Source organism: Sturnus vulgaris, chromosome 2, assembly GCF_052056855.1.
Source record: "Sturnus vulgaris isolate bStuVul1 chromosome 2, bStuVul1.hap1, whole genome shotgun sequence".
Classification (NCBI taxonomy): Eukaryota; Metazoa; Chordata; class Aves; order Passeriformes; family Sturnidae; genus Sturnus; species Sturnus vulgaris.
Genome location: NC_142244.1, coordinates 1973625 through 1994859, shown reverse-complemented (window position 1 = coordinate 1994859; position 21235 = coordinate 1973625). Strand labels below are relative to the sequence as shown.

Sequence of the window (21235 nt, the reverse complement as noted above, 5' to 3'; positions counted from 1 at the left end):
AATACACCAGTACAGAACTTCACTAGTTTAATGTTTTAATAAAGAAGTTACACACACACAGAGCAGATACTGGGCCACAGGGATCTCAGTGGCAGAGCTGCCTCCTTATAACAGCACAGAATTAGTTTGTCAGCATTAGAAATAATCAGTCTTCCCTGTCTATTTAGCTCATTCAATAAGAATGAAAACAAAGACACCTGGCTATTTGCAATGGTGAAACTTAACCAACCTGTATGTATGAGTTATTCCACTTTAAAAACTCACACTGCTAAAAAAAAAATTAAACGCTTTCTAAGATCAGTAAAAGAAATTAGACAAAGCAAGAAGGATAGGTGATCTGACTTCAGTCGACAGAAGCCACACATCACCTAGCTTCCACTAAGGCCACCACTGCTACACTAAACAAGCCCTGCAATTTGACATCAAAGGAGTTTTGAAAGAACAGTACATTACACGCTGAAATCACTGTTCACTTCCTGACATTTTACAGCAACTGCCCAAGGGACATGAGAGACTTCAGCATTAGCCAAATAAAAAGCTGAGGGGAAAAAAAAAAATCTGTTTTTCTAACATAGATAACTTAATTGGAAGAGCTGCTAAAGTGACCTTCCAAGTGATGAGGTGTAATCAGGATGCTCCACTTTCACAGCATGTAAACGAATTAAACCCAGAGAAGGTACTGGACAGCTGCCTTAGTGCTTCTAACACCCAAAGGTGTTTTTGAAACCTGCTGCAAAGGGACATATAGTTCGTCTCGGAAATAATTCTCTTAAGAGGACAATTCAAGAGCACACAATTAGCTGGAAGATGCATCCTGAGAGTAGTCTGGTGTACCTCTTCATTACCCTGGCCTGATGAGGCAAGGGAATATGAGAGCTGCGCTGAAGTGGGAATAAAACAGCCAAGACTGTCAGGGACTGGGACAGAACAAAAGGAAGGAAGGAGAAGAAAATGAAAGAAAAAAACAAAAAAAACCCAGTCAGGCACCAGTTTCCTCAAACTGTGAAAAAGACAAGAGTTCAAGACAAGAGTTTTCAAAGCAGCAGCTCCAGCTTCAGAAACAAGTCACTTGGCAGGAGGAAAAATGTTCAGGATGTTAAAAACAGCCCATGCTGGTGGAGAAACCATTGCTGTACAGCACAGTATGCTGTCCTTCATCAAGCTGCAATTCCAAACATTATCTAGCTTGTATTTTCAATATTAAAATGCAGGCAGATCATCAAATAATTTAGTATCTTTATCCCCTTATTTTAAGGAAATCTGTCACATTATATGAAAATACAGTGATCCACTCACATCACTATGTTTTTCCTTCTGTAGGATGTTTCTACAGTGCAGTAATAGGACAGAAAGCACAAGGAAAAAAGGCATCTCCAGAAGTACATGCTAATCTGAAGGCACTAGCTTATGAAAACCTCTGCTACAGTTTATCTTCCTTGCATTTGAACTCACACAGCTTTTGAGGAATAAAGCAAAACAAAGAACTGGAACGTAGTAACAAAATCTAAAAGACATTCAGTCTGACCAAGGCCCATATTAAAGGTTGTAAAAAAAAAAATAATTCTATGATTTTTTAGTGAGACAAAAAAATGGAGATGGGAGTGTTTGGATAATGATCTCTGTTGTATTGTTCTCCTCTACCCTGTGTTCACAAAAAAAAAAAAAAAAAAAAAAAGAAAATAATTGCCAACTAAATGCTTTATGTTCTTTATTTTAAAATTAAAAAATACCACTTTAATAACTGATCAAGAGGAGAAATTTATAACAAAAAATGAACTTTAATAATATTCACTACACAGAGAATCACAAAGGTTTATTGGCAATAAAAGCCTTAATTACAGACTCAATTATTGATAGACATAAATGAAGTACAGATATATCACTTTTATAAGCTGTGCAAAATATAAAATAGAAAGCAAAGAAATCATTCCTGGGCTTTATTACTGCATGCCAGTAAGGTGTTTTGGTTTTTTTTAATGTACAAAAATATATTCTGTAACAGCCCTCATTCCCTCTGCTTTTCTTTTCTTTTGCCTTTCACTAAGCTTTTCCATCTCCATCCAATTTCTCCTTTCATGCAGTAACAGTAACTTAAATTCTTGCATTCTGCCATTTCAGATGATGACCAGAATGAGTTCCACAGGCCATTCCTGGCCAGAGGCAAGCCACTCTTACATCCCTCTCCTGTCTACACAGGACGTTGAGGAAGAGTCTTGCCTTTCTCCACCCCCTTTTTGCACGGCTCAGGCAGCTCTGAGCTGATGTTCCACAAGGTAGCAACAAAACTGGAAGGAAAACTGCCTTGTTGACAATGCAACTGAGCAGCACCTCCATAAATCAACCCCTAGCACATCACCAGAGCTACCGCCTTCTACATCAGAGTGCTGTGCTCATTCCAGGATCCTCACACAGCCCCAGGCACACTCAGCACTCCAGAAAATCATTGCCAGAAGACACCTGCCCCGCAATCAACCCCCTGCTCATGGAAAAGTTGGTTATATCACCTGTGTGATCTGAAGGCCCTGACTAATTTGTGCAGAAAGTGGAGGCAACTGGAGAAGACATGCATGGTCTTTGAGGACAGAAAAATAGCCCCACTGAACACAGATATCAAGGCCTGAAGGAGAAACATGCCAGTCAGGCTAGAGAAGGTTGCTATTCTTATCATTGCTTCCAGTTAAATAAAGATCTCAGAGTTAAATAAAGATATCAAGTGTACCTAAGAAATGCTTTCAATTTTACTGCTGCTGCAGCCTGCAGCTGGCTGTTGAGTTTCTCAGTGAGGTCCTGGGAAGAAGAAAACAAGAAAATTCTGCAAACTTAAAATGACTGGACATCGCCAGAGATCCAAATGTTATCTACCACTTTTAAAAATAGAGGTGCAGTCAGGATACTAAGTCAATTAACACAAAGATAGTACTGAAACAGAAAATGCAGTTAATGAGAGCCTGACTAATGCCAATTAAATGCTCTTTGAAAAAAGAGGATTCCTGTGATACAGTATGATTCAGAAAATAACTGGTCTATGAAAGCTAGCCTTGAACAAGAAATAACAAATGGTTGTGTTAAATAACTATAAAGTTAACACAGAGCAAGAATTTTTTCTTAAATTAAAAATGAGCAAAAACTCAACTGCTAACACTTAGCAGTTTCAATATATTTTACCATGCTCATGGAGAAACAAAATAAAGGTACAAGACACCCAGTTTCTTCAAAATTAATTTTATCTTGAGCAAAATAACCAAGAAATACAAATAAATCAAACATCCAACTGGCATAATCTGGCTAGAGGAGAAACTTGATCCAACCATTTCTGAAAGCTGCAGTTTCAGGTACTAGGAACTTCAAAACAAACAAACAAACCACCAACCAAACAAGAATTATATATGAAAAAAGATTTTTTTTAAATATTTCAGTGAAGTAAACTATGCAGAGGTATTCAACTCCGACAGGATATGCTGCCATCCAGCAGAAAACCAGAAACAAAGCTTGCTTGAGGCTCCAGAAAGACCAACATAGAAGAGTCAATAATCAAACACTGACTATAGAACACTTCAACAAAAATAAAGGGGATATCTCAAAAATAAGAACATGAAAGGCTGCAGCTAAAACAGCAAACACTGGGCTAGCAGGACTGAAAGACTGACAATTTTATGGCACAATGTACTCACAGCCTGTCACCAGCAACAAATAACTTCTGCACACAAAGAATTTCGGATCCTCGTTGAGAACGTTGGAGGAAAATAAAATAATGAAAAAAGAAGCAGCTTATCCTTTGTTACTCTCCCACTTATCTTTAAATTCTGAACAATGATGTGGCTGAACTAACCACACAGGGATGCAATCATTCTTTAAACTCACCAAGCTGAAAGTAAAGTAACCTATGCTACAAGTGAAAAAAAAAAGGTGTTTGACTAATGAGAAAGCACACACCATCATCTTTGTTGTGGGATGAATGTAAATTGAGCTTCGAAATTGAAGGGCTTGGCCCTCATCTTTTGGAAGCCAGTTTAAAAGACTTCAAGAAAGAAACATTTTTCCCTCATCTCTCTAAAATGCAGCATGTAGAAATACATTGAGATAATGTGTAGGTATTCAATGAAAATTATTACAGCTCCTAACCCTTGCTAACAAGTTTCAGGGCTAGGTAATTGATTATAAAAATGAAACTGCATTTACTATTTACTAACTTCTGATAAGCAGCAGCTATATAATTGATTCTCCCTTTCAGTATGCAACCAATTGCACTGGTATGAAAGCCTGTATGTGAAACGCTGGTATTTTATTTAACAGTTTGTGTCACTGCCTACTTTCCCCTCTATGAATAAAGACTGAACTCAAATTGCCATTAAAAAAAATGATGCGGACTACTTCAGTGTATTTAGTGTTATTACTGGGTAAATGGTCTAAGGTAAAACGAGATGCAAGGTTATCTTAAGTTACTACTTTTCTAGGAGGAAATCTAGGAGTCAGAAGAAATCATTAGTCATTGTTCCACAAGTCTTCCAAGAAGATCTGTCACCGAAATCTGGCAAATATCATGATCCTGTGTTTCTATCTCTCTGAGGCATAGTTTGCTAGACAAATTCTGATTAATTAGCTGTATCACAATAGTCTGTTAATATAAACATAGCTCTCATCAGCATGTGTATTCTTGACAGCATAACAATTCTCCCTTCCTCCTCTCTCTTGCTTCGCTTTTCACAGCGCAGTCTGCTCACGTAAGCGCATCTACGCTCGCACCTGGGCTGGTGTAGAAGCATCAGGAAAACGTGCATTATGCTCTTGAGCAAAGTCTGTTGGACACTTAGCCTTGAGAATTCTACCTAATACTTGTCTGATGTGTTTCCTCTCTAGATCGTCCCCAAACCCCTAAAGCTTGTGTTTAATGACCCACAGGGAGAAATGAGCAGCTTTCCTTACTCCTTTGCATTATCACCTGCTGGCCTAGAGCACAAGTCTCTCCCATGGTCACTCACACAGGTAGGTCAAGGCAAATGACTTTGAATCCTCATCACATTGACTCCTGATGGAATAGCTCCTAGACTGAGAAATTCTGCATAGAACACCCTGATGTTATTTGAGACAACAGATGAGTCTGTGATTAAAAGAGTCACTGTGTCATGCTATGCAATATGAGAAATGAAAAAAAGACAAAAAAAAATATTTTTTAAGCCCATTTTTTCTTCAGACTGAGCACAAGTTCAAGTGGAAAGCACCATGCCTAGAGATCAATCTTCCACTGACATGCCTGTCCACTGCAAAGGGAACAGAGCACATGCTGCCCTTCAATAACACCCACTTTATCTCAGTGAATTTTCTGTAGCTCTTGTGTCCTATCACAGTTATATGCACTGAGAGTCATGATTTTATAGGATTTCATTTATGTCTAGACAACTTTTTAAGTATTTAAGTCTCTTGCAGCTAGTCAGAGTGATCCTTCCTTCACTCACATTTTATAATCTTCCAACGTAATGAAAATGGATGTCCAGAAGCTGGAACATCCTAAATGATCATTATTCACAATAATCTAATAAAATATGCTTCACTGAAACTTAATATTTAAAAAATACAAGCTGAAATTAAAACTACTCCGGGAGTTTATTTTAAATAGCAATAACAATAAAGCACTACAATATCTCGTTGAAAAGTGGGACACAAACAATACATGAATGGGACCATAACTGAATTAGTCTACACTGCAAAATAAACAAGTAATCATCACAGGATTTGATAGCCATGCATTTAAACATATCCTAATCCCAAAACTAATAAGAAGGCATAACTATAAAAATAGATCTCTCATGTTAAGTCTCATAAAAGTCACAAAATTGCAAATTTGCTCTAAAGGATTTTCTCACATTTTAATTAACTATCATAAAAATATTGTGATAAGATAATCTCAGTTTATATAGAAGTATTTTCTCCATTTAAAATTATGCTCAAGAAATCTTAGTAAGCTGCCTATTCCCTGCTGACAGGCACAAAAAAAATTATCCATTCTCATATATTATATTTTATAGATGGGAAAACCATGTGTGTGCAGTTTAAAAACAGAGGCTTTTAAAAGTCATCCAAAGAGGTGAACTTACATCAGACTTGGGAAGACTGAACTAGATCAATCCCCCACCTGAACTATTTCTCTGCATGTCATGATAGCTCAACATGCTCTGCAAGGAGCAGAAAGATGCTATGACTCACAGACAGTATCCCCAGATAGCCTCTACACAATCACTTGGGGTTTTACTGTACCCTCCCATGCCCCCTCTGCACGGCCCTATATTTCTATTCTAGAAATTAGGCCCTTAGGAATCTATTTAAATACTCTAACAATTTCAAAGCTGGGAGCTCAAACACATGCTGGATCACGGTCCAAAACTATTGCTATTAATTTCTATATTTGGTGACCAAGCAAAGCTGTTGTTACAGGTTTAGAGCACCCGTCAGCTACCAGGTGATTCTCCCCACCTCAGTCCAGACACAGCATGAACGTGCTTATACCACAAATGCCTGACTGTTGCAATTTCAGCAGCAGTGGTTCATGCATGTACATTTATTACAATATCCTTATTAAACACCTAATGTTACATTTCTTCAGAATTGGTGACAATGCACTGTGAGAACACGGGACACTTCCTTCCAAGAGTGAGAGTTTCTTGACCATGTTGAATGCTCACAGTGTCAGGTGTGATCCACCCCACAGAACACCTGATGGCCCAACGGGACACACACACACATTTAGGTCACCCAGCAATTATGCTCAGCACACCACACCCTTTCTCTGACACATTACCTCATACACCAAGTCTCTCACCATGCCTAGAAGAAAACATTCAGGGCTTTTTCCTCCCCTCAAAAAGACTGTCAGTATGAAGAGCCTTTCAGTTCATCTGTCCTGGTCCCTAGATGGAAAAGGCAGGCTGTCTAGAAAGGGTGCATTAGTCCACGTGGTTGCCCTATGTGGCCAGGCCACGTAATCCCAGAGACAAGAATGTGTCAGCTTTGCTAAGTCCCTGTGAGGAAGCAGAGATGGTTTCCTGAGAGAGGAAATCACTGAGCTGTGTGGCTGACAAAAGAGGAACAAAGAGGTGACATGGTAGTAACATGATCTTTACCAAGAGGAACATGCTGCTGAATCATGGCAGGCGAAAGGAAAGGATGTGACTGCCAAACCCAGGGGAGCATGTGGAGATAGAGACAGGGGAGGGCAGGAACTGCCTATCTTGAAATTAAGTTCTCCCCTGCTCGTCTCCCTCAAAATTCTCTGATCAGGGGTTCTCGTCAGCCCCATTACTTTCCAGAACGCTTTTCTGCTCTCCTGCCACAACTTGTTTCACTTGCAAGCCCAAATCCAGCTGCCCTTTCTGTGCAGAGAGCTCGCCTCCCCCACCCACACAAGGGGAAGAGGCAGCACACACACCTTGGCTCTGTGCAGCTGTGCCAGGGCTCTCTGCCTCCTTCCTCCTGACAAAGCCTGCCTCTCTCCCACCCCAGGCTCTCCACCACAAACCCCTTCCCACTGTCTCTGCAGCACCAGGGCATGTGACAAGCCAGATCCAAAAGCTGGGCTCCCCTCAGACTCAGCCAACTCTTCTCCAGAAACTCAACCTGCAGACACTCTAGCCCCACACATGCCAGCTCCAACTCCTCCAATCCCCATGTCTGTCTTTCTGTCCCAGCTTCCCAAATGACAGTGTATCCTTCCCAGTCTCTGTTGTAAAGAACACTTTCCATGATTTTGCCATAATATTTCTTTCCACAGGCTTTAGGGATATACCTGGTTGAACATGCTGGAAGTAAGTTCTTTGCCTTTAATTTGGGTCTGCCACTCTGCAGAAATGCTGATCTGTGTCTTTGGCCCAAACATCATTACCAACAGCAAAGTTGTCTCCAGTCATAAATATTTGCTTACAGAACAGTGGCAGAAAAGTGAACTTTTAAGTATGCACATTAATACACCCTGTCAAAGATCCAAAGTGCTGCTGCTGCAATCCTAGATACTCCAGCTTTAATTGTTCTCACCTCTAAAGCCTTCACTCTCCAAAGCCTACAGAACATAGAGGCATACACTGTCAATGTCAATGACACAGTGAAATAAAGCAAACAATATGCTAGCAAAAACGTATTTTCTATTTCTCAGTCTGAAATGTTCTAAAATATCTTTTGATGTTCAGGGGGTATTTATAAATCAAAAACCTCTCTTATGTTATTTTGCTTTTTTAAACCAGAAATCGAGATGTTTTCTCTTAAATTTCAGTTGCCAAAAGAATAAAAATTGGTGTGTAAGAATTTAAGTAATCTTTACATCTTTTTTCCTTTTCTATGATTTTGAGAAGTCAGCTTCAGACTCCCCTCCAAATAAAATGGCAGTAAAGAGCAGCTTTAGCTTCCAACTGACTATATGAAATTTTAAACCACCACTCATGTGTCATCAGTAGAAGAGATTACATGTGGCAACATACAAAATACAGCACCTAGAAGGCATAGTTAAAGCCCACACAAAGGTTCAATCCAGGGCTAAATCACAGACATGGATGCTCCTCAGCTGCAGCAGTAGCTGGTGGTACTGGCTGACACTGTCAGGCTCCCTCAGAGTCACACAACACTCAGCCTAGTCCCTTCCTGCAAGAGAGGGAAGAAGCAGTCTCGCAGGAATTGCTGCTCCTGATGCAAATGGGAGCTCACTTCCATGAGCTCTCTAACCTGGACACGTGCTGTTCCAGCTCTGATCACAAGACAATCTCCCTGCTCCAAGCCTTGCATGGCAAAGTTCGGCCACCCTGCCACTGGGAGAGCTCTTCAACATGCAATTCACCTGGGAAACCTGCAAATCTAATGTGCACAAGATCAGGCAATTGAAATTACCAAAGATGTGCATCCATTGCAGAAGTAAACCACACAAAATTATTCAGCCTTGCAGTTGCAACTGAAGCATTACCAAGCAGCCAAAGGCCGTGAAGCATCCATTATATTTGAAGTATTGCTCAAGCAAATGTCACAAGAAACATAAATAACTTTTTCACCACTAAAGTACCAGAGATCACTCAAATCCTTTCAGGTGAAATGCATGCTGTAGTACTTCCACCCTCACTTAACAGCCCAAGAGTGCTGACATGTCCAAGGGAAAAGTGATTCTCCTAAGCCACTGTCAGTCCCAGCTCACAACAGCTTCTACAAAAACCATTGTTTGAAAATCTTGGCATACAGTGCCACATTTTTCAGAGAACACTCATCGATTTCCTCTTTCATTGAATTATATTTAAAGGAAAAAAAAAAAACCAACAAAACAACAAAATTTTTCTTTGCATAATAACCAACTGTACAAGACACTACTACTGTTAGATATTTATTAGTGGTCATTATTATTATTGTTATTTATTGTTAGATACTTACCTATTATTAGATTTTTACTGTCAGATATTTACTGTTATTAGATATCCATTGTGAAATGTTTATTTACTATTGAATACGTATCTGCTGTTAGTTATTTACTATTATTAGATACTTATCTGCTATCAAATGCTTATTATTAATAGATATTTAGAATAGAGACTTGACAAGCTAAAGGCCTTGTCAAGCCTCTGAAGGGGGGAAATGGTGCCTTGGGTTTTAGCTGCTGCTTGGTGTGTAACTCTGAAACTTCATATTAGGTGTTAGTAAGTTCTTTACACAGGGTAGTTGGACAAAACAATCCCTTCTCAGCTAGAGAATCAAGGACACTCGTTACCCAAAAAGCAGAAACAACAGCGAAGGGAAAAGGGGCAAGCCAGGGGGTGAGACTTCATAGCCTATGGCTGTGGTTGGACAATTAACCCCAATATGCAGATGAACAAAAACTCATAAAAGTGTAAAATCTCGTGACTCAGATCCATCTTGGAATGATTTGGGTGTAGCCCTGGCCAGGCTCTTGCACTGCCCAAGGTGCATCCTTTCAATAAATACCTATTTTATTCCTTTTGCTCTGTCTAGTCTCTGTTCCAGGTCAGCCTTTCGAGGCATCACAATTAAAAAAAAAAAAACAAAACCAAAAAAACTGTACTGTACAGTATGTCCAAAAAAGTAACAACTATTGACTGTATTGCATGAAGAGAGCCTCCTCAAAAGGAGTCAAGGTCTCCACATGCTCAGCACTCTGCTCTCTCACTTAGATGAAAAGCCTTCCAGAACAATTGTTGCTATTTACAGATGATGATGCCTCACGGGAAGACTAGAAATCAGTTGAAACACAAGTAAAAGCAAGCTATGGATATTACTTCTGTAACTTAGATTCCACACCTAAAACAAGGCATCCCACTATACCAAGAAGGCTGTGTTTTTATACATACTCACACAAAACTTCAGTGTGAAGCTCACGTGTAGCCTTCAAGAGTAACCATAAGTAGAACTAAGAATAACTCATTTTGATAAACAGTTTGTGAATACATTACTTCTGCCCAGAAACATTAACAAGCTCTTGGACTGAGCCATCAACCTCAGTCTTCAAAACTAGTCCCATACCTAAATAAACTGGACTGAGCATTCCAGCTAGAAATGATTCACCTGCCTCTCCTCCTCTGGGTGCAAATATCGCTCCTCCCAACACCCAATTCTTTCTGGATAAAGCTGCTGGCAGCTCACATTCAGCCATTCAGTATTCACTACAGAAACACTCTGTTATTCATTCCTCTATGCCCTGTGCCACTGATGCAATGGAAAGAGAGCCAAAGATGTGAGCATAATGGGTGTGCTGAAGCCCATCTTTCCTTATCACTTCTGTACATCCAGATGGACATCATGATTAAAAAGTGACCCAGAAGAAAAAGAAGAAAAAGACCCAGAGCAGAAGAAATGTGTTTCTAAAGTAAGCAGACACATTTCTGCACTAGGTCGTAAGCACGCCCCCAGTAAAGGGTGGGAATTTGTCATGCTCGGGAGGAACAGAGATCTTTCTCCTCTTACATAGTAGAAATGAAACAGCCACCATGACCAACAGGTGACCACCACTACAGGGAGTTCCTGCCTGCTGGCTCTGGAGCTGCATGCTGTCCAAGAGGAACTGCCAAGCAGAGCTCTGCTGCCCTGGTGGCTGCAGCAGCACTCCAAGGCCCCTTTGGCAGGACAATGACAGCCAGCAGCTCTGCAGAGCCTAATACTGCCAGCATGCCCCAATACCCAGCTACATTCCCACTCCCACAAAACCTCCAGAAAAACCACTATTGTCATTTCCCTGCTCCTGTCCCTCTGGCTCTCAGGCAAACACAAGGCATATCTTTTGCCCCTCTGATATACCAACAGTTTTACACACACGCCAGAAAGTTTGCCTTCCTTCTGGCTGCAGATACCAAGGGCTTAAAGCTCTTTTGAGATATGAAAAGAACTTTCTTACAGAGCAGACAATACATTATGCTAGGATGCATAGAAGATGCCAAAATATTCTGTGACTCTACTAAGAAATGGTTAACCTGCCTCTACATCCACAGTAGTCACCTTTGCAACATACCACTTATTTCCCACTATCTCAAAAGTTTTAGACTCCTCCCCTTGCTGCCCCAAGAAGCTGTGCAGAAGTTTTGGATTTAACACCCCAGGGTACTTAAAGTGGCAAGCAGTGACAAGAAATGACCCACAGACACAAGGGAGTCTCGATGAAACACCAGAACCTGACCCTTACCAAGTCTGCAGGTGAAATTCCAGAAAGTGCACTCCAAGATTCACGTAGACACTTTGGAATTTGCTGCTGAGGGGCACCTCTCAATAACTGAGGTTAAATCTTAAGGGTAAAGCACTTAAGCTTCAAAGCTAAAACAGAACATGTTGCATCATTCAGCAATGTGTGATGTGCCAGGTCAAACTGAACTATGGAACAGTAGTCCCTCCAAAAATCCTGTTAGAAACCATGTCAAGAGCTAAACTACTGGAGCAAACCATTCTCTGAAAGTTTTAAATATTTAACAAAAAAAATATGGGTGGAAAAAAGTGCAAAATATAAATTTATGCAATGTAAAGTAGGTGTCATTATTTACTCATACATTGGTGATTGTTTCAAACCACAGGACTTCGTTACTAACCATAATTACTAGAATAACTTTGCTAACCGTAAAGCTCTGCATTACTAAGTTCTTGTCTGTGCAGAAACACATCAGTAAGAAACATAATTCACTCCAACTGGAAGCTGCTGGGACATTCATAACACTAATTTTCCTACTGCTTCTGTGGGCAGGCTGAGTTCAGCATTAGCAGCAAGTTGTGCAGTAGTTTGAAAACTGAAGAGTAATATTAAAAATACTTGACAAAAATCTCAGTCATGAATTAAATTTGGAAAAAAATATCCCCTTGATAACCTTTAAAGCTGTCAAGTGTAAGATGCAAATGTTTTCTGGGTTTACATCACCAGTTGTCAGAGCACTACTTTGCTGTCAAGTGTCAGAAATTTTCACCTTCCCCAGTTTTAGAAAGCAAATCTCATACTGGGGTGTCACTGTGTGGATTTTTTAAAAAAAACCATGCCCTATCATCCTCTCCATATGCAAGCATTTGATGTGCTGTATCAAGAATGAAGAAATTGATTCAGCATTCTTCTCTCTTCTGCAGATACATGGCGACACTGCAGTTTCCCAAATCCTGCCTGAATATTCCATTTGTTCTTTCCCTGTTCCATGTCTGGTTTTGTAGGTAAAGGCCACTGAGTTCATCTCTATTCTCCAGAACTAGAATAAACCAGCAAACCATGATTTTATCTGGATGAGTCACAGAATTCACTTTGCTAAACACATGCTGCTTTGTACATTTCACATAATAAAATTCCATGCCAAAAGGGAAAAATGCATATATTAATACTCTAGCCATCTCATCAACAGAAAAATAATTCAGAAGTTGCAATTAAAAGAAACAGCATCTCACAAATAAGTTTTAGATCTCATAGTTGCCTTCAATTACCCATTTTTAAGTCCATTTCAACCCATGTATTCTCTATAAGGTATCCAGTTACAGACTTTTAAGTGAACATTTACCATTCCAACCCAGAGATAAACTGTGACAGCCCTCTAAAATAGGACCTTTAGGAATTCTTCCTGGTTAGCGTGAAAAACTCACTCATCTCAACAGTGAGTTCTGAAAAAATAAATTGTTGCATTTTCTAACAATAACAAGCAAACAAACAAACAAACAAAAAAAAAAATCAAACCTAAAACCTACCTCACCAAAAATTTACATGAGAAAGCCAAAACAACAAAACCATGAAATAAGTCAGCTGTATATAAAATGCCACACTTAAATCAAGCTGTACACAAGCTACATCTATTTTGTTTTCCAATATCTATGGTTATTTTCTTTAGTCAAATTGGAGAAAAATGGATTAAAAAACGCAATTGCTGCAGCAAGTGAAATGATAAAGGGCATTTGTCCGGGATTCATCTGATTGAAGAATAATGCTGAGTTCCTTACAAGCTTATTTGAAGGTGACTCATAGAATATTTTTTAGAAGAGCTGTTCTTTATTGGAACTGGATAATTACTTTCAAAACCATCTGATAAGAAATACTATTCAAAAAATGAAAGCATTCAAGAAAAATATAAAGTCCTAAGTTTACAGAGGAGTTATCATCTTTCTTTATGTATGCTTTTCTGTGTTAGAAACATGGAATGGGTAAAAAGCATTAACCTAAGCTGGCTTCTTTCAAAGAGACCAAGTTTACAGAATGTCATATATATCCCACTCTTCCTTTAAAAAAAAAAATCCTAGAAGAACTTGCTGAAAAAACCAAATTTTTTAAACAAATGTCCTACCTAACATCCAGCAGTAACCCTGGTACAGTCATTTCCTTACCCTGCTTGTACTCTATTTCATGCCACACCATTCTTGGCCCATTCAATCCCTGGAAATACCCTCTACTTACTCTAATTTCTTCGTGCTTTTCCATGAATCTCACCACCTGCCTCCCCAGACAAGAAAGTGTCTCTTAAAAACCTGATTCTGTAGTGTATCCATCTGAAACACCCAAAGCCTTGAAGCAAAATAGAACTCTCTCTAATTGAGTCCTTTTTTGGGGTTTGCCCAGTATGTGATCTGGATTTGTCCTTCCTTCCCCTTCATGCAACAGGAAGCCTGTGATGAAAGTAAGATGCCTTCAGTAACAAAGCCTAGCACTACAAAACACTGTGAAGAAACAAAGACTTTTAATGTAACTTTCTGGCTGAAGCCAGAGGTCTGGGAAAAGCTGAGACATGCTGCTTCTAACAGTAAGGTAGTGGAGCTCCCTCTATTGAATTAGCTGCCAATATCTCTTCAAAGTTTAAAAGATGCCAACTATGGTCAGAATCAATGTTCTAATAAAAAAACAGAGCCTTCCAGCCTGTGCAGCTGGAACCCGTCACGTACACTGTATGCAAGAGATAGCTAAGGGAAGAGAACAGCCACCACACAGTGCCCATGATGCCAAAATGTCACTGCCTGCCAGGGCTCCAGCCCTGGGGACTTCTGCCATCCTTGGCTGCTGCTTGAGAGTTTTCCCTCAGGTCCAAAACTGCTGTGACCAACACCATGATTAACGATGCCAGGGCATACTGCAGATGGTGCCACCACAGCACAAAACACAACACAAATGCAGTTCGAGCTTTTCAAGTTTTTCTTCGCAACAGAGGTTAACTGTACAGAGTACAACCTAAACAAAATATATGGATATACAGACTGCTGAAAAGCTCATTAAATCACTGACTGCACTTTTTACTTCTTATCAAGGGAATAACTTAGTATTTCCATTGCTGTTTAAAGCACTTCAAATGCTTTCTACCCAAACGTTACAGAACTGTTCTAACCCCTGATAACCTCTAAAAATCATACCCTGAAGCTGCAGGTGCTCTTTCTTGCTCTCCACACTATTTTATCACTTTCTCCCATTTTTTACCCCCCCAAAAGAAGCGTATTTCTTATCAACAATAAAAATACTAGTTCAGTAGAAGCAGCAGTGTTTTAATATTTATTTGCCTTTCTGGAGACCTATATGCATGATAACAAATGCAATTTGATCTTAAGTTAGGCAGAAATTCCCCAAAAGAGCCAACACTTTGGAGAAGTAGATTAACATCCACTGTAGGAATTATTGTGATTCAAGCCATCCTCAATAAAACCCACTGGGGAAGAAAAAAAAGGAAACAATACTAGAAAAGAAAAAAAAGGAAGAAACTTGATCTGATCGTTGCTAGTAGTGGACTGTCAGAATACAAGGTGTATTGCAATCTCCTGTCTAAATGATGAGATTCATTTTCTAGTGTATTGAAGCCAGAAATGTACAGTCTCCTTTAATATTCGTCCTGTTCCCATTAAAGAAAATATACCGAGATAAAGAACATGTAGGTCAAAGCCTTGTCTTCTGGGAAGATAACGCTCAACTATTTCATATCAAGGGGAGCTGTTAATATTCAGGTTTTCCTGGAAAAATCACGTTCTGCTTGAGTCATTTCTAATTATCACCCTACAGCATTTACAGTTCTTTAAGAGTCTCTCATTTGAGCACCAGTGCATGGAAGCGTAACTATTTTTCTTGAAGACAGAGGAACTTGAGAGAAATCAGAATATTGCAACAGGTTCTCTATTCTCTTACAAATGTGGCCTTGCAGTTTACACACATTTTTTAATAAAAAGTGACAGTATTACTAGAGGAAAAAGCTGCACACCAGCCAACCCAGAGGAACCTTGAGTAGCACAGAAGAAAGAGCCTGAAGATTACAGGGTTTTAGATATGGTAAAAATCAATAAATAAAGTCTAGCCTTCTATCAGAGCTGGCAGAACTAACCAAGACCATGCTACAAAACCATACTATTAGAGATGTGGGAAAACAGTTTCAACCATCAGCATTGTAGTATTAAAAAGCCACAAAACTCCCATGCGTGAAACAGCAGTGGAACAATCACTGGAGATCAGACCTCGAGCCAGCTTATCTGTGATCATCATGTTATGGTCACAGAGTACAGATCACAAGGGAAAACTGAATATATCTAGTGTTAGGAGATCCAATTATAAATTACAACTCCCAGAAAATAAGCATATTCAGTCTCTCCACTGTTACTGGGCTCAAAATGCATACTGAGAGGTGGGGCTCCTTTATAGTCTGTTTCCTACCAGCAACCTGCTCTTATTTCACCCAAGAAGTCCAAAACCACTTTGACCAAAAAATACTCTCCAGAAAGTCCTCTGGTAGGAACCTGAAAAACTCCACAATGATGTGATATGGTATGAACAACCAATATATTAAAGCTATTGCTGCTACAGAAATTCTTGTTCTCACATGGCTTAGAAGGATCTCATATGGAATGAGGTATGGCACCATGGAAATCTTCAGTGAGCATTTGTACACCTTAAGACTATAAACCCCACTGCATAAGTAAGATACTTGCAAGAAAATAGAGAACATAGCTTTAGCCTGATTACAACAGATGTAATTTGCATTATGTAAACACATATGCTATTTTATTTTCCCCTTTATGTATCATCTTGCATAAATATTTAGAGATTCTGTTCCCCAAAAATTTCTGCTGGAAGTAAGTCAGTAAATGAATTCTACTACAAAGATTATATATAAACCCAGGGTAAATAATTTTAACAACTCTGGTTACTTTCAGAAAGGAGAATGGATGGTACTGCAAGAAAAGGGATTACTCTTACACAGGTTGGAAAATGAAAATAAAATATCGTGAAATTAAATATTACTTGTGACAGATATATTTATTTCATGAACCTAACAACATATATTTTCTTCAGTAAAAATCACCTGGCTGAAATTTCAAAGATGTACAGACCCGGATGATTTCTGTTGTTGCCCTCTGCCATCTCAGTGCTACAAACCCAACAGTAGAGGGGAGAGCACAAGAAAATAGTTTATGTTGGAAGACTTTCAGACCAAGAAAGGAAAAAAAAAACCTTAAATATATCAAATGTTTCCCAAAGCAATCTAACAATTAAAACTCACTTAGGAATGAGTCTAGTTCATTACCTGTATAGTGGACCACTAATACATGGCACACTGAAGCATGTACACGTGGGTGCAGATGTTTTCTGACTTCAGTTTCAGAAAACCCATGTGAACTCCAGATCTTAATATAGAAATCCCGTTTCCCTAGCTCAAAGCCACACCAGATATACCAGGGGAAAAACGCAGTCAGGAGAGAGAACACAATGAGAGTCATGAATAAGATTACATGTTTCAGTCTCACTAAGCTTAGGCAATTTTGGCAATATGTAACAAGTCCAGTAATAAAATAAGAGACTAAGAGCTCCGTTGCTATGATTCACCAGAAAGCAGGGGGAGGGGGAAAGGTCATGATTAGCTCCTGATTAAGCATTGACTTTCTTTTCCCATACAGCCACTTCCTCTAGAGATGTATGAGATTATAATCGGTATTCTATACAATAGTCAGTCTCTCCGTGCCAAATGTGTACTTGGACCTTCTCTCTCTTTTTTAATATGGGTATTTTCCTAGGCAGTTTATTCTATGAAGAAACAAAATCAAGTTTTCTAATAAGGATCTCCATTCCATCTTGAACATTGCCAGAGATATTTACAATTGAGGTACATAAACTTTTAATATACTTTTAATAGCTCATCTATTGTTTTCCACATCCAGAGCTCAAATGGAACTCCCAAAAGCTGAGCATCATGATAAAGTAATAAATCCATAATTTGTTTAGATGATAGCAAACTAGCTATCATTTAAAATAGCTGAGATAGCAAGGGGGAACCACCAGTAAAACTACAGCAATACCAAGACCTTTTTATAGGTACTTTTTTATCTAAGTATCTTTTATATTCCTCAGAACAAACAGAGAACCAGAGGCTTAAATCTACTACTGGGCTTTCCAAGCATTTTCAGTACTGCAGGCAAAGTTTCTAAGCTGAAGTGGGGCTGGTTTCCCCCCACATGTACTCCCTTACAGCTAGCCTGAGCTTCTCCTTGAGGGGGAAAGGAAGGAATGAAGAGCAGAAAGAACAAGTTAAATAGTTTTGCTGGCAACCTATTAAGATCATAGGTGGTTAAGTGTCGTCTTTTTATACAGCTCCATCAACACAACCTTGAGGTAAAATATTTTATGGTTTCACGTTTTCTTTAAATGGAAAATGTAGCCAGTCACACAACCACCAGGATCGTTTTGTATTTACTGGGCTAAATCTCTCCACAGGGGCCAAGTCTCACTTCTTAGAAGCTATGGTGCTTATCCCTCTGATAATCCACATGCCTTCAAGATTGCCTAAAATGAACAATCTTTGCTGAAGACTTTCTCTGCATCACAGCAACCAGTATTCTTTGTAAGCTCTGCCACCGGGACTGGTATTTATTGAGTCAGACAATTATACCCTGTATTTGCCAAAGCAAAAGCCTAGCAGCACAGCCTGACACACTGATTACGGTTCCAATATTACTGTTGATTCTTTCTGGAGCTTTTTTACTATTCTACTTGAAAATACAGATTCAGTAACCTTGCTTTACTGTTGTAGCTAGCGTTGCACTTGGAGCTTGTAAAATACAAGTATAAATGCACCTAGTGAAAAAGGTCTGCTCTTCTCTTCCATTTCCCCAAGCCCATGCTGGCCGTAAATGGTTAACTGGACAGCACGTAACAACCAGGCAGAGGCCAGGAATGAAAAACCACCAGCCGCTCCAACACTTCTCCAAACCCTCCGTTGTTGCAAAGGCACATAGAGGCAAAGCCATTTCTTAAAGCAATACAAAATTTTACCACAGGCTGACGCTCTTTCTACAAGAATAATGAGACGGTCCCCGCGGTGAATGCAGAACTCCTCACTTCACAGCTTTTCCCTCAGACTTCACTTTCACGCTCAATATTTACAAAACAAAGCCTACAAACACCTCATAGCCAAAATATTCCCAGAACAATTAGGATATTTAGCGCTCTCTGCGCCTGCCTACTTCCCTAGCGCCTCTCTCAGGAGCGCTTTTACGGAGCGGAGAGGGGAAGCGAAGTTACCCACACGACCCCCGGTCCGCCGGAGCAGCCCCGGGCACGCAGCGCTACCCCAGCGGGCTGCCCGAGCAGGGGGCACCGGCATGGGGCCGGCAGCGACATGGGGCCGGCAGCGACATGGGGCCGGCAGCGACATGGGGCTGTCCCCGCCGCCTCCCCGGGCTCCCACGGGCGGGAGGCCGCCGGTCCCGCAGCTGCCGGCACGGCCACGGGCGGCACTGAAGGCACGGAGGGGAGCAGCGGCTGAAGCGCCCAAGTTGCAGGCGGCTCGCTGCGCAGACTGTGCTCAGCCTGGAAGTGAAAGCGGCAGCGCACCGAAAAGGGCTCGGCTGTCGCTCCCACAGGGGCAGCGCTGCCGGCGGCCGCTGACAACGCCCCGGAGGGACCGCACCGCCGCTTCCCACGGGGAAAGACGAGACCAGCGCCTCTCGGTCCCCCTCACCGCTGGGGCAGCTCCTGCCTTTCCTGCAGGAGAGACGGCATCAGCCGGCGCACCCTCGGAGGGCAGGAGAGGACCGCTCTCCTCCAGAAGCGCAGCGGGATGCGGCGGGCACCAGCAGTCAGGAGCGACCCCCGGGAGCAGAGAGCCCGCGGTAGGTGCTGGGGCGCTTCGGGGAGCGGCAGGCGGGCACGGCCACCTGCGCCCCGGCCTCCCCTTCGCCAAGTTACGCGCGGCCGGGACGGCTTCCCGCGGGCGGGCGGGCGCTCACCTGGGGTTAGGTAGAGAGCTGCGAGTAGGAGGCAGAGCAGGGGCGGCAGCGGGCGGCGGAGGCAGGAGGCGCAGGCGGCGGCGGCGGGGCGCTCCATCATCCCGCCTGCCCGCGGCGGGACCGAGAGGCGGCGGCGGAGCGGGGCGGCGCGCCCGCGGTGGCTCTTCCCTCTCGCACCGGAGCGCGGCGGCGACTCGGTGAGGCCGGGAAGAGGCAGCGGCGGCTTTTCCCCGGCGGCGGGAGCAGCGGTAACTTCCCGGGCGCGGGCGGCGGGGCGGCTGCTCTCCCTGTCGACGCGCAGCGAGGAGCGACTCCGCACCGGAGCAGGTGGCGGATCCTTTCTGGCAGCCGAGAGGCGCTCCAGGACTGAGAGCTGCGGCGGGGGGAGGCGGAGCCGGGCCATGGTGATGGCCGCGGCAGGCTGGCCCAGCCCCCGAGCCCCCGCCCCTCCCGGCACGGCGTGCAAGCGGGGGGAGCCTCGTGGACAGCCCCCGCCACCGCCCCGCCGGGTGCAGCTTCCCCTGCTTCCCGGGATTTGCCTGCCCAGCTTCCCGGGATGTGCCGCCCCAGCCCCTGCTGGGTGCGCCGCGGTGAAGGCGAGGGGTCCGGGGCTGGCGAGCATGCGGGATAAGCCGATCCTCCCTTCACCTACCCCTGCTTTGCCTCTGCTCGCTGCATGGGCTGTTTTCTAGTGCTGTGTTTAGGATGCGTGTTGGTTACAAGTAGTACAAATCCAAAGCTTAAAAAAAAAAAAAAATAATGGCAATGCCTGTTCTGTTGTGTGTATAGAAACGTGATGGTGCCCCCTCTGAGACAAAATGAAAAAAAAAAAAAGGGAAAAAAAGAGCAAAGATAATAGCGATCAGCTTAATCTAATTTAATTGATATAGCAGAGGATTGGATAAAAGGAAGGGAGCTCACAACACTCCAGTTGCATGAAGAAATGCACCGCAGGGTGAAGAGGGATCTTTCGTCACTTCTAGAAGTCGGCTGCCCTAAAGGTCAAAAAGATTCCTCATCAAAGCCATGTAATCCAGAAGCAGCGCTTTCATGCACAGTGCTCTATTCTCCTACTGTTTCGGTCTGAGTAAGCAGTGCTCTTTCACTGAGAAGGAAAAAAGCACGCTGAATCCGCACAGCAAGTTTCTCAGCTAACACTTCCGCATGATCAACATGTAGCCCACGCTGTCATGTGAAGTAAACCTGATGTCCAAAATCTGAAATATGAATAATGCATATAGTTTGGTCTCTCAGAGGGACTTTGTAGTAGTGAAATCCGATGTGTCAACTGCTCTATCTCACTTCACCTTGTGATGATTTGAATTCATGGACGGGAACTTCCCCAAAACTCCGGAAAATGAAAGACAAACTTAGTCAGTCTGTTGTGCTATTCTCAAAACAACTTTCTTGATGGCTAACAACTAAAAATGCCTAAACATTACAATGATATAGAGTAGGCTTAGAAAACCACAGCCTGTGTGCTTTTTTGTGTATCATGCTTGCTTTCTGTAAAGCGGGGTAGGGATATTTGGCTTTTAGAACTTTAAAGCATTTTCTTCACTTCAAAAAG

The 21235-nt window shown here is 41.9% G+C and overlaps 1 protein-coding gene across 1 annotated transcript in view; it reads right to left on the bottom strand.

The window, feature by feature from the left end:
* Nucleotides 1–20287, bottom strand: part of ALCAM (activated leukocyte cell adhesion molecule) — a 115984-nt gene extending 95697 nt beyond the window's left edge. Inside the window, exon 1 of the mRNA XM_088160673.1 lies at nucleotides 19666–20287. Within this exon, the coding sequence (XP_088016799.1) occupies nucleotides 19666–20287 (622 nt within the window). The remainder of the gene's footprint in view (nucleotides 1–19665) is intronic.
* Between the last annotated feature and the right edge of the window lie 948 nt (nucleotides 20288–21235).